Source organism: Erythrolamprus reginae, chromosome 3 (assembly GCF_031021105.1).
Source record: "Erythrolamprus reginae isolate rEryReg1 chromosome 3, rEryReg1.hap1, whole genome shotgun sequence".
Classification (NCBI taxonomy): Eukaryota; Metazoa; Chordata; class Lepidosauria; order Squamata; family Dipsadidae; genus Erythrolamprus; species Erythrolamprus reginae.
Genome location: NC_091952.1, coordinates 45,321,472 through 45,337,548, shown reverse-complemented (window position 1 = coordinate 45,337,548; position 16,077 = coordinate 45,321,472). Strand labels below are relative to the sequence as shown.

The 16,077-nt window shown below is 42.2% G+C and overlaps 1 protein-coding gene across 6 annotated transcripts in view; it reads left to right on the top strand.

Moving 5' to 3' along the window:
• Positions 1-16,077, top strand: part of PTPRF (protein tyrosine phosphatase receptor type F) — a 630,248-nt gene that overhangs the window by 608,713 nt on the left and 5,458 nt on the right. For all 6 annotated transcript variants that reach the window (XM_070745049.1, XM_070745054.1, XM_070745053.1 and 3 more), the window contains 5 exons: positions 2,178-2,297; positions 4,381-4,535; positions 6,358-6,643; positions 9,896-10,074; positions 13,131-13,257. In XM_070745049.1, the coding sequence (XP_070601150.1) occupies positions 2,178-2,297; positions 4,381-4,535; positions 6,358-6,643; positions 9,896-10,074; positions 13,131-13,257 (867 nt within the window). The remainder of the gene's footprint in view (positions 1-2,177; positions 2,298-4,380; positions 4,536-6,357; positions 6,644-9,895; positions 10,075-13,130; positions 13,258-16,077) is intronic.

The following is a 16,077-nucleotide window of genomic DNA, read 5'->3' as shown; positions in this document are numbered from 1 at the left end:
TTGGCAGAAAATGTGAGTGACTCTTATCTGGTCATGAATAAATAATTTTCAATTACCAGCTAGGGCTCTCTATTAAACCCTGGGATAGATTACTTCAAAGTTTGTTTTATGCTTGTACATACACATACATACACAGTAATACAATTTCCCTGGAGAAAGAATGGAAAAAGAAGGCCCTTGCTCAAATTATTGCCAGCCCAACTTTTGCCTTCCTGGGTTATATATTGTTACATATGTAAACAGCTCTTTATCATCCAGGTTGAACACAGAATTCCAGATAACCACAGAAACCATTTCATTAGGTGTACTTCCGTAGATGTCTAATTGTTCTAAGTTCTAGGATTGCCCTTTCATTTTTCATCCAGGAATGAAGGGTCGCCTATTAAAAATGCTGGCTATTAAAAAGCAGAACATCATTGATTTCCAATTAGTCTGTTATTAACTTTCTCCACACGTTCTATCTAATTACATTTATTGTTTCTTAGGTGGAGTATTTTATCCTGTTTTAATCAAATATTGATTCATTGTGTAAATGGACAAGACAGAAAGAGATGTAGAAAACAGAAGCCAGAGGGCAGGAAGAATTTGAGAAAATTTTAGCATGCCTGAATGTTTTGAAATGCGACAGCTGGATACGGAGAAATATAGTCCAGGTTTTGCTACTTCCACCTGACCTGGAATGGGCTGTGTATACAAAAGCCTACTGCTGCTAGTTCTTCTCATTAGAAAAGATGGGGATTTATACAGGCAAATCCATAGCTGTGTCATGAGCGAAAAACATGCCACTACTTCCAGCTTAGTCTTTGACTATCAGTAATTGCAGCTGTGGAGGGAAGAATGAAAAACAGAATAAAATAGACTCTACCGCCTGATTAATTTCCTACTTTGGAGGCCTTCCCAACTAAGGAGACTAATGACCTCAGGCAAGAGTAGCCTTTTCAGCTATGCCTTGAAGTTCTCCCTGTGTGCATATAGACTGGACGTGCGTTGGGCTTGTAGCCAGTGAAGGGCTACCAAATTTTTTACTACCACACTGTGGGCGTGGATTATGCAGGACTCCCTGCATTTTATTTCAACATCTTTCATGCAAATTTGGTGCTCTGGGGTGGAGCTCCATTTTTGCTACACCACTGCGTTCCCCTCCTCACAGTCCAGGCAGCAGCCCACCCCTGCTTGTAGCAAAGGGATGAAACCAGGGGTGGGCTGCTAGCCGGAACGCCTAACTGGGCTCACCTCCTCGGCTCTGGAGGTACCGTGAGTTCGAGCGGAATTGCGTTTCTGCGCCCATGCAAAATCGTGCATGGAGATGCAGGTAAGCAAAAAACCTGCACGGAACATGCACGGAAGCAAAAAACCCTCACTGGAACACGGGAGCACCTGTGTCTCCCTAATTCCGCTCGAACTCACGGTAACTCCAGGGCTGTGGAGGCAAGCCCAGTTAAGCGTTCCAGCTAGCAGCCCACCCCTAGATGAAACTTATTCCACTCCTGAGCTTGTTGCTCTTGCTCAGCTCCTTAAGTTTCCTTTGGCCAAGGTCTCTTGCTGTGAGTCTCTGTTGCACAGCCACAGGATCCTGCCCATGTAAAGCACTGCCCTTCCTCTCACAACTGACACCTAGAAAAAATAAAGCTGGCAACCTTATGCTAGGAACCTGAGCAGAATCCCAAGCAGAGGATTACAGGTTGGAGACAGGCTTCCCGTATTCGTCCTGAGAAGAGGATAAATGAGTATGCTTGTCTACAGATACCAATCTCTCCAAAGAGCAGGGAAAGGACAGAAAATTATATGGAAAGAAATTGCTTTTGAATTGAGACCATTTCTCTCAGTTTCTTTCTTTTATAGCTATTAGCATCTTTGCTTCTTAGCCCTGCCTCTGAAGATCAGTATCTTTCTTTGCTCCCTGCCTGGTCATTTAGCCATATTGGTCTCATAAAATGAGGTGTAATATATACAAAAAGTATTCAATTTCTCTGTATATCTTGGCCAAATGCAAACTGGGCGTTTTGTGTTTTCTATATTTTATTCCTAAATAGGTCCTCTTCTGTCAACCAATAAATTCTAGTAGATACAAATACAATTTAAGAATTACAACAGGATAAAACTATCAATCTATGTTGTAGAATCCAATGAAAGCTACATTCCAAGGATTATCCATTAATTTGGAGGTTTTATTGCAGGTGAAATGTGATCAGTACTGGCCTGGACGTGGTACAGAGACCTATGGGTTGATCCAAGTGACTTTGCTGGATACCGTTGAACTTGCAACTTATACAGTCCGAACATTTGCTCTGTACAAGGTACTGGAAAAAGGGAGGAAATTAGTTACAATGGACAGATTTTTAAGAAAGGGGAGAAGGAATTACATGTTTATAACTAAGTGCAGTATAGGTTTAAAGCAACAATTATAGCATCATAAAACAAAATAAATAAAATGGCCTATGACATATAAGAACTCATTACAGGGTGTCCAGCAAATCTGGAAAACAAGGAAATCAGGGAATTATCAGGGAAATCAGCAGTTTGGGAAATATCAGTGAATTATCAGGGAATTCGTGAAAAAAACGGAATAAATCAGGAGAAAAAACCAAATTGTACTAAAATGTTTAAAAGTCAGGAAAAATCATGCCAAAAAAAAAAAAAAGAATTGTGCTGCCTGGCAGTCAAGCAAAAATGAGCATAACAACTTGCTTCCTCAGCTACCGATATTTCTCCACGGCTTAGCCATTTGGTATGATGTCATCTACGATCACACCTTAACTAGATCGCAAGTTACAGGGAAATGTCAGGGAAATATGGAATTTCAAAATGCTTTCTCTCTGGACACCCTGTCGTTAATAAAAAGGCTGATAAATGAAGTAGAAATACCTGCCTCACAGACAATGTTGTCTTCCTTATTTCCCAAAAATATATTCAGCATTTTTGTGTCTAAATTAGTTTGGAAAAGAAAATGGAATTGGAAGGCCAATGTCTTGTACATACTCTGTGTCTTTATAAAAATGTGCATCACATGACTAAAGAGCTTTAGTGGCGCATCATGCATTTCAAGTCTGTTCAGGCCAAGTATATTAATATATACAGATCTCTTATCCAATGAAATTGAGACAAGAAATTCCTTCACTAAATGACACGGCCATAAAGTGAAACATCACATGACCATGTTTAACTTATGTCAGTTCCAGTTGTTCATTGTGGTAAACATAGCATGTGAATTCTGAATGTTATGTGTTTGGTCTTGACTTCAAAAATGTTTTATCCCCTTTTGGCTTAGTAACAATTCCTGCATGTCTCTGTTAAGGTCATCTTCCTTACTATCTGTATATATCTATGATGTTGAACCTATGGCATATTTGAGAGCACACGAGGCTTTGCTTTATGTCAGCACTAGCGTGCATATATGCGCTGGCCAGCTGATTTTTGGCCTTCTGGAGGATAGGGGAAAGGCCATTTTCACCCTCCCCAGGTTTAAGGAAAGTCTCCAGAGCCTGTGGATGCCGAAAAATGGCCCAACTGGAAGTTTGTTTCTGAACTTCTGGTTGGCCTGTTGGCTCATTTTTTGCCATGTATAGGTTCTGAAGGCTTCCCTGAAGCCTGAGGAGGGCGACAAAGAGCTCAATGGGCCTACCAGAAGGCCTCATTTGGCCTGCACACATGCCCGGGGGGCAGTGGGGGTGAGGTTGTGCATGCATGTGGGAGGGGAGGGCATTGCATTATGGGTCTGGGCACATATGTGTGCGCTATCGCGCATACACACACTCTTTTAGCACCCGAGCAAAAAAAGTTTCACCATCACTGGTATATATAGTCTTCAGAATTACATAAGGATCCATATTATAGGCACAAGAAGATTCATTGAACAACAAATCACAGCAAGGATCTATAAGAATATTGTTGAAAAATAGAACTAAATGATAAAGTAAACAAGCATGTAGTAGGAGAAGATGTGCAATCATCTTGCATGTTGTAAAGACTTTAGTACTCTATGGTACAGGAGTATCAAATGAAGGAATTCCTACTGCTGCCCATTAATTCCAGCTAAAGCAGTGGTTCTCAATCTGGGGGTCGGGACCCCTTTGGGGGGTAGAACGACCATTTCACAGGGGTCGCCTAAAACCAAGGGGAAAAACAAAATTTCCATGGTATTAGGAACTAAAGCTTCTATTTTGGTGCCTTGGAACATAATTTTACAATCTGACCAATCAGGCATTTACAGTAGGGGTGTCTCTCTAACCTTCCTGCCAATCAGCTTAAACCTCTGTTGGGAGAATTGGCGTTAGACTTACGGTTGGGGGGGTCACCACAACATGAGGAATTGTATTAAGGGGTCACGGCATTAGAAAGATTGAGAACCGCTGAGCTAAAGTATTTCAGTTTTATCTGCAGAACGGCTCCAGTGAAAAACGGGAACTGCGGCAGTTTCAGTTTATGGCTTGGCCTGACCATGGTGTGCCAGAATATCCTACTCCTATTTTAGCATTCTTAAGACGAGTGAAAGCATGCAATCCTCCAGATGCTGGCCCAATCGTTGTACATTGCAGGTAAGACTGATTCCTACACATGTAAATCTGTGATGATGAACTATCAGGATAATATGATAGAGAAAAACTGTAAATCCTTACATTTGGGAAATGTTGCATATTTGGGGATTTATAGGCAACCTACTGCTGCAGCAAGGATAGTATTGGCATTCTAATTCCTCTGCTAATATATACAGCATTTTATAGTCAAAGGTTCTTAACCCACTGTTTTCTTTAAGAAACAGCCACATTACACAGAATTCAACCATAATATTGGAACTTTAGAATGAAATTCTACACATGCATCCACAATTTCACAATTGCACCATCTCACTGAATTTGTGAATCTTCACAATACATGACATTATTAGTATTACTGAATTTCTTTTAGTTCAGATTTAAAATTGAAACATGAAAACAAATAAAAGTCTCACTAAAATGATAATGTGAAATATCCGAAAAGCGGACGTGTGCGTGGTGGTAAAATGTTTGACAATAGGAAAACATACTGGCATCACTTTGTATTATCACAAAATTGCAAGTATTATATAAATGTGCAATTATACACTATTTGCATGCATAGTGATAAATTCTTATGCTGCAGTCTGGAACTAAAAAAGTGCTTCAGCCATAAACTTTAGTTCACTAGGAATTGGCATCTTATCCAGCCAGTGATTTATATCTTGCAGCTGAGTGGGGACTATTACTGAACGAAGCTCTTCATCATTGCAGCTTTCACAAACTCCTTAGAAACGGTATTTAATGTTCTCTCTTCATGCTCTGGTTCAGATGGGAGTCATGTATAATTAACAGATACTCTCTCCCTATTAAAATCCTGTAAAGAATTGCACATGGGCAGCTGCAAGGAAATGTCCTGCTGCGGAATTCTTTCCTGACAGATACCATATCTGTTGCTTGTTGATGGGTCATCAGTTGTTTGTCCCGTAACGACTGCCATCACTAAGTAAGATTGGGTTATATTGGCCTTCCACAGTAAGAGATGCTTATGTAAGTTCATCATCCTAGCAGGTTATACAGTGGAACCTCGGTTAGCGAACACCTTGGATAGCGAACATTTTGGATAACAACCAAAAATTTCGTTAAAACTTTGCACCGGATACCAAACAAAAATTTGGATACCGAACAGCCACAGAAATCTTTGGTTATTATCTGAAATGTTACACCCAGCAGCAAAGCTTCGCTTTGGCTATGATGAGGCAGGCGCCTCTGTGCAAGCCAAAAATCAGCTGGTAGGCACACATATGCATGTTGGAGCTGAGCTAGGGCAATGGATCGATGGATCGAAACCATCCTCTGCTACCATGTCACGATTGTAAAAGTCCGTTAGAACCTTATCGTGGAGGCGATGGATTTAAGAGCTCTAATCATTTGTTCAAAACAAGATTTCTTTTATTTATAAAAGTGAAAATAAACATTATCTGAGTAGACAAAAATAACAAAGGACCTTACATTATGGAGTCCGAAGGCAGAGAAGAAAAACAGCAAGAAGGCGGAAATGACAAGGCAGGATATTACATCAAAAATAGGAGGAGATTAATAAAGGCACACATATTAACTCTTTAATTACTAAATGTCTCTGAGGCTGGCAATATTCAGCGTGACATGCGTGACAGCAGTTATGGCTCCGCATGCCACCTGTGGCACCCATGCCATAGGTTCGCCATTACTGCTATAGGAACTTCTAATAATACCGGTACCTTAAATATAAAGATGACCTTGAAAATAAGCTATGATTGCATCATACTAGGAAAAGATTCAGAATATCTAGAGCTTTGCCACTGTGCCGAATCCCAATTTCATGCTTTATGCCTTGCTTTTACAGTGCCGGTGTAGGTAGAACAGGCTGCTTCATTGTAACTGATGCCATGCTTGAGAGGATGAAGCATGAAAAGACAGTGGACATCTATGGGCATGTGACATGCATGCGCTCACAAAGAAACTATATGGTGCAGACTGAGGATCAATATATCTTCATCCACGAAGCCTTGCTAGAAGCAGCCACTTGTGGAAACACCGAGGTGCCTGCCCGCAATCTCTTTGCCCACATCCAGAAACTCAGTCAGGTACCTCCAGGTGAGAGTGTCACAGCAATGGAACTGGAGTTTAAGGTGAGTAAAAGATTATTTTCAATGTGTACCTGTGCATGCAAAATCTACGGGCTATTATAGGATTAGATAAGATGCTTGTTTGTCATTTCTCCCTGGCAATTTATTCCTGGATTGAAGGAAGTTTTTTAAGTATAATGGTCCTTTGGTATGTTTCTACATCTGTAGAGAGTATTAAAATACATTGCTCAAAAAAATAAAGGGAACACTTACACAACACAATGTAACTCCAAATAAATCAAATTTCTGTGAAATTGAACTGTCCACTTAGGAAGCAACACAGATTGACAATCTATTTCACACACTGTTGTGCACATTCAGCTTTGTACAGAGAATGTAATGAGAATATTTCATTCATTCAGATCTTGAATGTTTTATTTGAGTGTTCCCTTTATTTCTTTGAGCAGTATACATTTGGGTGGAGAGTTGTGTGTCTTCAACATATCTGTCCTGTACTTATAGAAAAATATATATCAGGGCTGTTAAACCTGCGACCTGTGGCCTGGATGCATCACACACTGGCCATGGCCGTGCCCAGTTTGGGAAAGGGAAAAAGTCACGATACATCACATTTGACACTCCTGATATCTAAGAAAACAGATTAAAATCAAGTTCTCAGCATGACTACCAGATGGAACTACAGCATATCCAGAACCCAGTGGAAATTGGAGTGTTCATGATGTCACTAAGAAAAGCTTACCTGGACATATTTTTTACTTTGAGCCCTTGAGAAATCCAATGCCTCTTGCCTTTATGGTCACATGAATCAGGGCCTGTCAGCACTTATAGAGCCTCAGTAGTGCAGTGGTTAGAGTGCAGTACTGCAAGCTATTTCTGCTGATCACTGGCTGCCAGCAGTTTAGCAGATCGAATCTCAGTAGGCTCAAGGTTGACTCAGCCTTCCATCCTTCTGAGGTTAGTAGAATGAGGACCCATATTGTTGGGGGCAATATGCTTACTCTGTAAACTGCTTAGAGAAGGCTGTAAAGCACTGTGAAGTGGTATATAAGTCTAAATACTAAATACTATTGCATCTGCAGTACTTTCATGCCAGTATTTCTTACAGCTTTGATTCTGGTTAATAGCTCTGTTAATTTTCTTAATATATGTGTTTGCCCAGAAAGGACTAGGTGGCAGATATAGTTTTTGATTATACAGTGATCCCTCGATTATCGCGAGGGTTCCATTCCAAGACCCCTCGCGATAATCGATTTTTCGTGATGTAGGGTTGCGGAAGTAAAAACACCATCTGCGCATGCGCGCCCCTTTTTTTCATGGCCGCGCATGCGCAGATGGTGGAGTTTGCGTGGGCGGCGGGGAAGACCCAGGGAAGGTTCCTTCGGCCGTCCAGCAGCTGATCTGCTCAGTAGCGCAGCAGCAGCGAGCAGACGAAGATCGGGGTTTCCCCTTTGCGTGGGCGGCGGGGAAACCCCGATCTTCGTCTGCTCGCTGCTGCTGCGGCCGCCCAGCAGCTGATCTGCTCGGTAGCGCAGCAGCAGCGAGCAGACGAAGATCGGGGTTTCCCCTTTGCGTGGGCGGCGGGGAAACCCCGATCTTTGTCTGCTCGCTGCTGCTGCGGCCGCCCATCAACTGATCTGCTTGGTAGCGCAGCAGCAGCGAGCAGACGAAGATCGGGGTTTCCCCGCCGCCCACGCAAAGTTGAAACCCCGATTCGGCTCCTCGCTGCTGCTGCGCTACCGAGCAGATCAGCTGCTGGGCGGTCGAAGGAACCTTCCCTGGGTCTTCCTCGCTGATGCCCCCGCTCGCCCGCCCGCCGCCTGCCGCCCGCCAGCAAGAGGGGGAGAGATAGAGAAAGAGAGAGAAGGAAAGAAAGAGATGAGAGAGGGAGGAAGAGAGTGTGAGAGAGGAAGAAGCAAGATAAAGAGAGAGAGAAAGAAAGATGAGAAAGGAAGGAAGAGAGTGACGTCATCGGGTGGGAAAAATCGCGATATAGCGTTTCGCGAAGAACGAGATCGTGAAAATCGAGGGATCACTGTATATATATAGTTTTAAAGTCAACAAAATTATTTGTTGTGCAAGCAGCAGAAGGCAAAACCAGTACCGAATTATGAACATTGCTAACTTGATTCTCCTCACTGTACTTCTATTTACTCACCCCTCTGTTTACTGGGCTTAATCCTTTGTATAGCCAGAGGAAGGAGTGAACAGCAGTTTTTCTTGTTTCTTATAAAAACTAAATACTATTCCTATGAAAGAGTAGCAGGAGCAACCGCCATCAGCACTGTTGGATGTCTGATTCTGCTTTAGTGAGAGTTAGGAGACAGGTGCAAGATTCAGCAAAGTTTCTTCTTCCTTCCATTATGGCAATTCCCAAAGAGCAGAAAGGGAGAGAGCAAATGCTAACACTGCAAAGGCAAGAGAACTACCAATACTAATTTTTATACCGTTTCCCTTTCTATTATGATAAGAATTGATCTTAATGTCAGTCTACCATTTCTAAGTGACTCCTGCTGCTAACAGTTAGTAGTGATAAGAGCAGGAACATAAAACCAAGGACTTGACATTAGATTTCAACAACTGCCAGGGATACAATACAAATACCACCCCTGCCTCTAGAAGTGACTTGGTCTTAGGCTCAAAAATCACAGAATGTTGGAGGGAAATGCTTCTAAAATCTAATCCAAAACCTTAGTTTGACTTTGCATTAGGTAAAAAGCAATAGAATTTTTCTTGCCTGCTTTCCAGGCATTTCCTTTGTGATGAAGCACATGAGTAGTTTTCTGGCAAATAAGCTTCCATAGAACTCCAAGTAGGAGCAGCCAGGCATGTGGATATTCATAGATCTTCCTGTACCTGTTTAATGTAAGGACTGGGAAACCTTTGAAAATAATGGATAGGAGGCTTTGGGCTGTTTGGAAGGTATTACACAATCAGTATCAGACCATATTGCCAAATTACAATATTGTGGGGTGCTGATATGAATGTAGATCAAATCTGGGCCTGTTTTCATGAATTTTGAGATGAGCAAGATGTGCTGAGATGCTCATCTAAAAAAATACAAACTGGGGATGCGATGGTTGTGCTTTCCAGTCTTAATGGTACAGTGGCTCAGCAAGAATATTCTCCCTGCTGGAATGCATGCTAGTGATTCTTACCTAAACAAGTTCAACCATCCCTTCAGGTAATCTTTTTTTCTGTATTAAGTGTGAAAAATTGTACCTGATGTTGAGGGACCTGCTGCTCCTGGAGTGTTGCGTCCTGCTTCTCCTGCCAATTTGTCACTTCTCTTTACAGCTCCTTGCCAATTCCAAAGCACATACCTCACGATTCATCAGTGCCAATCTTCCATGCAACAAATTCAAAAACCGCCTAGTGAATATCATGCCCTATGAACTGACACGGGTTTGCCTGCAGCCAATCCGGGGTGTTGAAGGCTCAGATTATATCAATGCTAGCTTTGTAGATGGTTACAGGTAAAGTATGCCATCCTGTTCCAAAGTCTGACTCTCTTTTTTTGATGTTCATTCCTGCTTCTTTGATTTGACACTTCCGTCAAGCAGTGCTGAGACAGAAAGAGCATGCATAATCAGTCAGGTTCATGGCACATATATTAAACTGCCATATTTTCCGGAGTATAAGACATACCTTTTTACCCCCCAAAAGAGGATGAAAACTTGGGTGCATCTTATGTAGCCCCATCCAGCCACCCTCACTCTTTGGTCTCTGCCTGCCAACAATGTACCTCCTTGCAGCAAACAGCAGCAGAACCTGATTAGCACCAGCCACTGATTACCTGCCTCCCTACACTCAGCTGATTGAAATTGCCCAGGTGCTAAAATGAAAGTGAAACTAAAGCTTCACAGGGCAAATTACTCCAGGGAGAGGCAAAGGCTAAAATTGGCTGTTTGTTTTTTCTGCAAGGAGATAAGTCAATAACTATAGAATGTTATTGTCTATAGAATGTTCAAATGATTAGACTTTATTTTTAAAAGACTACTTTATTATTGTTCTAGACAACTTAACAAAATGAAGAAGCTTTTTAAAATAAATGCTTGATCTGAAGAGGCCCAGTGCTATTTTATCTTCTTTTAAATAGCAGAGAATACTTCCAGAAAGCCATATCAATTTTAAAGATCTGTAAAAGTATAATCTAAAATGTCCTGTTTTAGTATTAAGTATTAGTATTAAGATAAGGCAGCTGAGTTAAATCCTGATTTAGTTGTGTTTGGAGTAGATCTATTTAAATAATTGGAAGGAGTTCTTGTGATTACATTTAAGAAAACTTTCTGGGATTAATATACTGCCATAATGTACATTTTTCCAATTCTTTGCTATTTCTATTGGTCAGGCACAAATGCACAGAAATACACAGCAAACAGTTTATATCTTCTCTGTTATTTGCTGTTTGGCAAATTGATGGGAGGCTGAGGCCTTTTTTCCTTGTTTTCCTCCCCCAAAACTCCAGTGCGTCTTATACGCTGAAAGATATGGTACTTTTTCTTAGTGGTTTGCCTCTTCCTACAATGCCTTTTCATTTCAACCTCTATTATCTAGTTAACGGAGAAATACTGGTTTCAGCGATCTTAGTTTTCTTGCAGTCAACCTACTGTAGGCACCTTATTGTATAATTCATTCGCCAGCACATGCACATCTTATTTATCAGATCTCCTTCCAGCAGTGCAATTCAAGCAGATTAACCCCTTCCTATCACTTGAAAGGTTTGATGCAGAACATGTGGCCTAAGGAAAAAAATCAGGCGGAAGAGCAGCTTACCTACAGTAGTGGATTCAGAGATATTTCATGGGACAATCATTTCTGCGTGAGGGGAAGTGCTGACCTTTATTTTATAATCTCTCCCCCCCCCCCAATATCTTACGAGTTGCAAAAATAGAAATGAATTGGCAATATGAAGGATGACTTTAAAAAAGATATGGTGGGCAGAGAGCTAGGAACATGAGTTTTCAGCCCACCAGAGTAAAGAACTCCAGTAGACTAGAAACACAGAAGAGTCACTGATGATGACTCAGCTTCATATCCTGCCATTAACCCTATTTTTATTTAATTATTAAACTTGTGTGCCCGCCCTCTCACCAGTAAAGGAACCACAGGTAGTGTGATACACTTTCATGTATAGAGTGCTAAAACAGAAATGCTACTATTGAGAGAGGACTATTGAGTGCCTGCCAAACTGGAGGAGATAGCATTTCATGTCCTACCTAAACTGCCCCTGAGGGCTCCCATTCATCTCTTCTCATCCTTCTATTTGAAGTGAGCAATCATTCTCCACCTTATCAAAAGGGATCATCAACTGGCCCAAGGTGCTACTGAAGCTGCATTTTTATTTGTTTCTCCTCCCCTCACTCTCGCTGTGCTCTCACCTTTTATGATGTCTTATAAATCCACCGTGGAGCAGCTTGCATCTCTGTCCTGCATCATTACAGCTTCCCTATACCAAATTCATTAATTTTTAGCACCGCTGGAGAGATTAAATGAGTGAGGCGCCTAAGGTTATATATACAAGGTTCCTTAGTGCCCCATTGTGGTAAAATAAAGGTATCACAGTCTCAGTTATAAATTTGGTTGGATTTGCATTCTTTCTTAACAGCATCACCATGGAATCTAGATCTCTATCCCTGACTTCACAAGACTTAAATGTTGGGATGCTTTAACAGGGAATTCCCTATGCATGCAGATGTTCAATGATTTCTAGTTTTTCCTGAACCTAGATTTTGTGATGTTAGATCTCCAATTATGCGACTTGAAATTTTGGCAACATGATTTCACCAAATTAGTAGTACAGTGGTACCTCTACTTACAAACTTAATTCATTCCGTGACCAGGTTCTTAAATAGAAAAGTTTGTAAGAAGAAACAATTTTTCCCATAGGAATCAATGTAAAAGCAAATGATGCCTGCGATTGGGGAAACCACAGAGAGGGTGGAGGCCCTGTTTCCTCCCAGGAGATTCCTAGAGAGGCCCCACAGAGGCTTCTCCCCATCTTTTCCGGCCCTGTTTCCCCCCAGGAGATTCCTAGAGGCCCCACAGAGGCTTCTCCCCGCCTTTTCCGGCCCTGTTTCCCCCCAGGAGATTCCTAGAGAGGCCCCACAGAGGCTTCTCCCCATCTTTTCCGGCCCTGTTTCCCCCCAGGAGATTCCTAGAGGGGCCCCACGGAGGCTTCTCCCTGCCTTTTCCGGTTACAGTTTTAGAGGCTCAGGTTTGTAAGTGGAAAATGGTTCTTGAGAAGATGCAAAAAAACCTTGAACACCCGGTTCTTATCTAGAAAAGTTCGTAAGTAGAGGCATTTGTAGGTAGAGGTACCATTGTGTAGGTTTCCTGCTGTTTTGAAGCAATAAATGAAAATAATTACCACGTATGCCCTAAAATATTTAACAAACTCTGAAACACTGCCCAAACTTAGGGCAGTGTAGGTTGAGACATACACCTGTAACCTAGATGTATGTTACAGTCTCCTTCCTATGCCGGAACTGCCAGAGTTGGTGACTAATCTGAACTCTCTGATATTTTGCAGACAACAGAAGGCTTACATCGCCACACAGGGACCTTTGGCTGAGACTACAGAGGACTTCTGGAGAATGCTGTGGGAACACAACTCCACCATTGTAGTGATGCTGACAAAACTGCGAGAAATGGGGCGGGTTAGTAAGCATCCCATGTTTTAGGACAGTGGTGGCAAACCTACGGCACACAGGCCACAGGCGGAGCCATATCTGATGGCACATGAGGCGTTGCCCTGTGTCAGCTCTAGCTGGCCAGCTGATTTTCAGCCGATTTCGCTCTCTCCAGACTTCAGGAAAGCCTCCTGAAGCCTGGGGACAGCAAAAAAACTACCCAATGGTCCAGTCGGAAGTTCACTCATGTATGTCACTCCCAGCCTTCTTTTTGCTGTCAGAGGTCTTCAGGAACTTGTTCGACATTGGACAGTTCCAGCCAGGCCTTGCATATCTCAGTCCATTTCTTCTGCAGCCGGCAAGGCTTTCCTGAAGGCCTCTGCAACCAGATCGATCTGGAGCTCTGTCACAGGCTAGAGAGGCCTTCAGGAAAGGCCTCGGCAGCTGATAACAGAGCTCAGGGTTGATCCCAAGCTCTGTTATGGGCTAGAGAGGCCTTTATGAAAGCTTTGCCAGCTGCAGAAGGAATGGGCCTGGTTGCAACTATCTGTGAGGCCTGGTTGCAACTATCTGAAGGCAAGTAGTAGGGCAGATCTACTTCCATATTATTTCCAAACTTCCAGTTGGCCCATTGGGACCATTTTTGCTGTCCCCAGGCTTCAGGAGGCTTTCCCGAACCCTGGGCAAAGTGAAAAACAGTCCAATAAGCCTTCTGGAGGCTTCAGTGAGGCCCGTGTGCATATGTGGGGAGGTGGGTTGTGTGCATGTGCGGGGAGGCATGGGAGTTGTGTGCATACACAGGGTGAGGGCATTGCATTGTGGGTGCATGCATGCTATCATGTGAATGCACCCTTTTGGCACCGGAGCCGAAAAAGGTTCACCATCACTGTTCTAGGGAGAGATTTGTACTGCAAAACCTGATCTTCCATAAAGAGATTCTGGATTTATTATTGATTTAACAAATTTGTATGACATTCCTATTTACACACACGGGACTCTGGGTGGCTTACAACATTAAAAATCCGCGATATAAAACTATAAAACTCAATTCATCCTCCATGGTAGCAGGAACACAAACCAACCACTGGATCATCTCCATCTCTTTTTGGGGTCTCCAGGCCTAGTGATAAAACCACACTTTCAGATGCCTATTGAAAAAGCAACAAGATGGGGGCCAATCATACCTCCATTGGAATTATGTTCCATAGGGAAGGAGCCACTACTGAGAAGGCCCTTTTTCATAGTCCCACCAGATATTCATCTCTAATAAATGGGATCCACAGCATACCCTGCCTTCCAGTCCTGGTGGATTCATGGACAGATAATTCAGCCGAACATGTTTTCCCTCATTTGAACTGAGGATAGGTGAATCAATAAAAGGTAGAGAATGTGACACAGTCTATATGGCTGGTAGATGCTGCTGGATTCCCACGCATGCCTGGGAGGCCAAAACATTTGTCCCCTGAGCAACCTCTCAGCCAGCATTTGTCAGGGCTGGCCTTCCCTTATAGGAATTGTCTCAAGTACTGGACCTTGGAGAAGGGAAACATAAATAAATAAAACCAGCCAAGTAAATAAAATTGGCCTGTTGTTGATGCATAATTACCAAAGGAGCATAAACTGATAGATAGGAGGAGGAGGAGGAGGTGAGTGGAAATAGTAGTAAGCATTAGGAGCTGCTGGAGAAAGAGGAGGTGGGGGAAAGCCTCTAGTACTTATCTCTTTCTCCAAAAGCCTGGATTGATTTAACACCACTTTGAGTTTTCGTCTTGTGGAACTCCTACTTCTCCAAATCCACTTGTCAACCTGATCACAAACAAAAGACAAAAATTATTTTGTCTTTCATTTGTGATCAAGTTGGCAAGTGGATTTGGACTGGGAGCCACTTGGGCCCTTATGCTGATGGTATCTTCTCTTGTCAGTCTCTGCTACCCTTCTGTGTATTTGTCTCATTAAATTGAGCATTGAGAGTCTCCAAAGCTGGCAGAGAAAAGTGGCTGTATCCTATATCATAAGTGAGACAATAACCCTTCGGGGCAGCATTCCAAAAAAGCAAACAAGTAGAAGAGGCTTTTGTATTTAAGCAGAAGTTGTTCTCAGACATACAGAGAAATGTGGTGATGCCTGATCTTCTAGGTAGTCAGGATACTCTTGACTTAGCAGCTAGTACTCTGTCAGTGTCTCCATCTCAAATGGATAATAGCACATTACTGAGAAAAGTATTGATCAGAGAAAAATGTTGTTGAGTTGCAAACGCTGCTTTTTAAGTTGTGCTTCAATTCTCTAAGTCTGTATGATCCAGGACTGTTGATTCAGTAGTTTGGAGAACTTCCTTGTACTACATGAAGCACAAATAAGCTCCCAACCACAATGAATTCAGAGGTTTTTCATCTAACACATTATTGGCATGAAATCCCGCAGGGATTACAAAGTGGAAAAACTATAGCTTGCATATTGCTTTTATGGTAAACTCTTCTAAAGTTCAATCTAACTGGGTCCTAGAGTAATAAAGGACTGCAAAAATCTGCCACTTCAGAAGGCATCAAATCATTCCTGTCCCATAAGTGGGAAGAGATCGACCTCGATTAAAGACCACCACAGATAAACAACATCAAGAAAGAATAACTCCGCCTTGGTCCTGCCATTCTGAAAAGGCTTACCATTTCTTATAAGAATGTTGGCCATTTCCAGCTTTTGAGTAATTATTCGGTTCAGCTATATGTGCCAAAAAACTGGAAACTTCCTTAAAACTGTAGATATGACAGTTGAATCTGATGCTGTGGCTTAGCAGTATCTAAGAAAAGTCACAAGCAAAGAAATATATACATAGCACTTATCTTGGAAAAC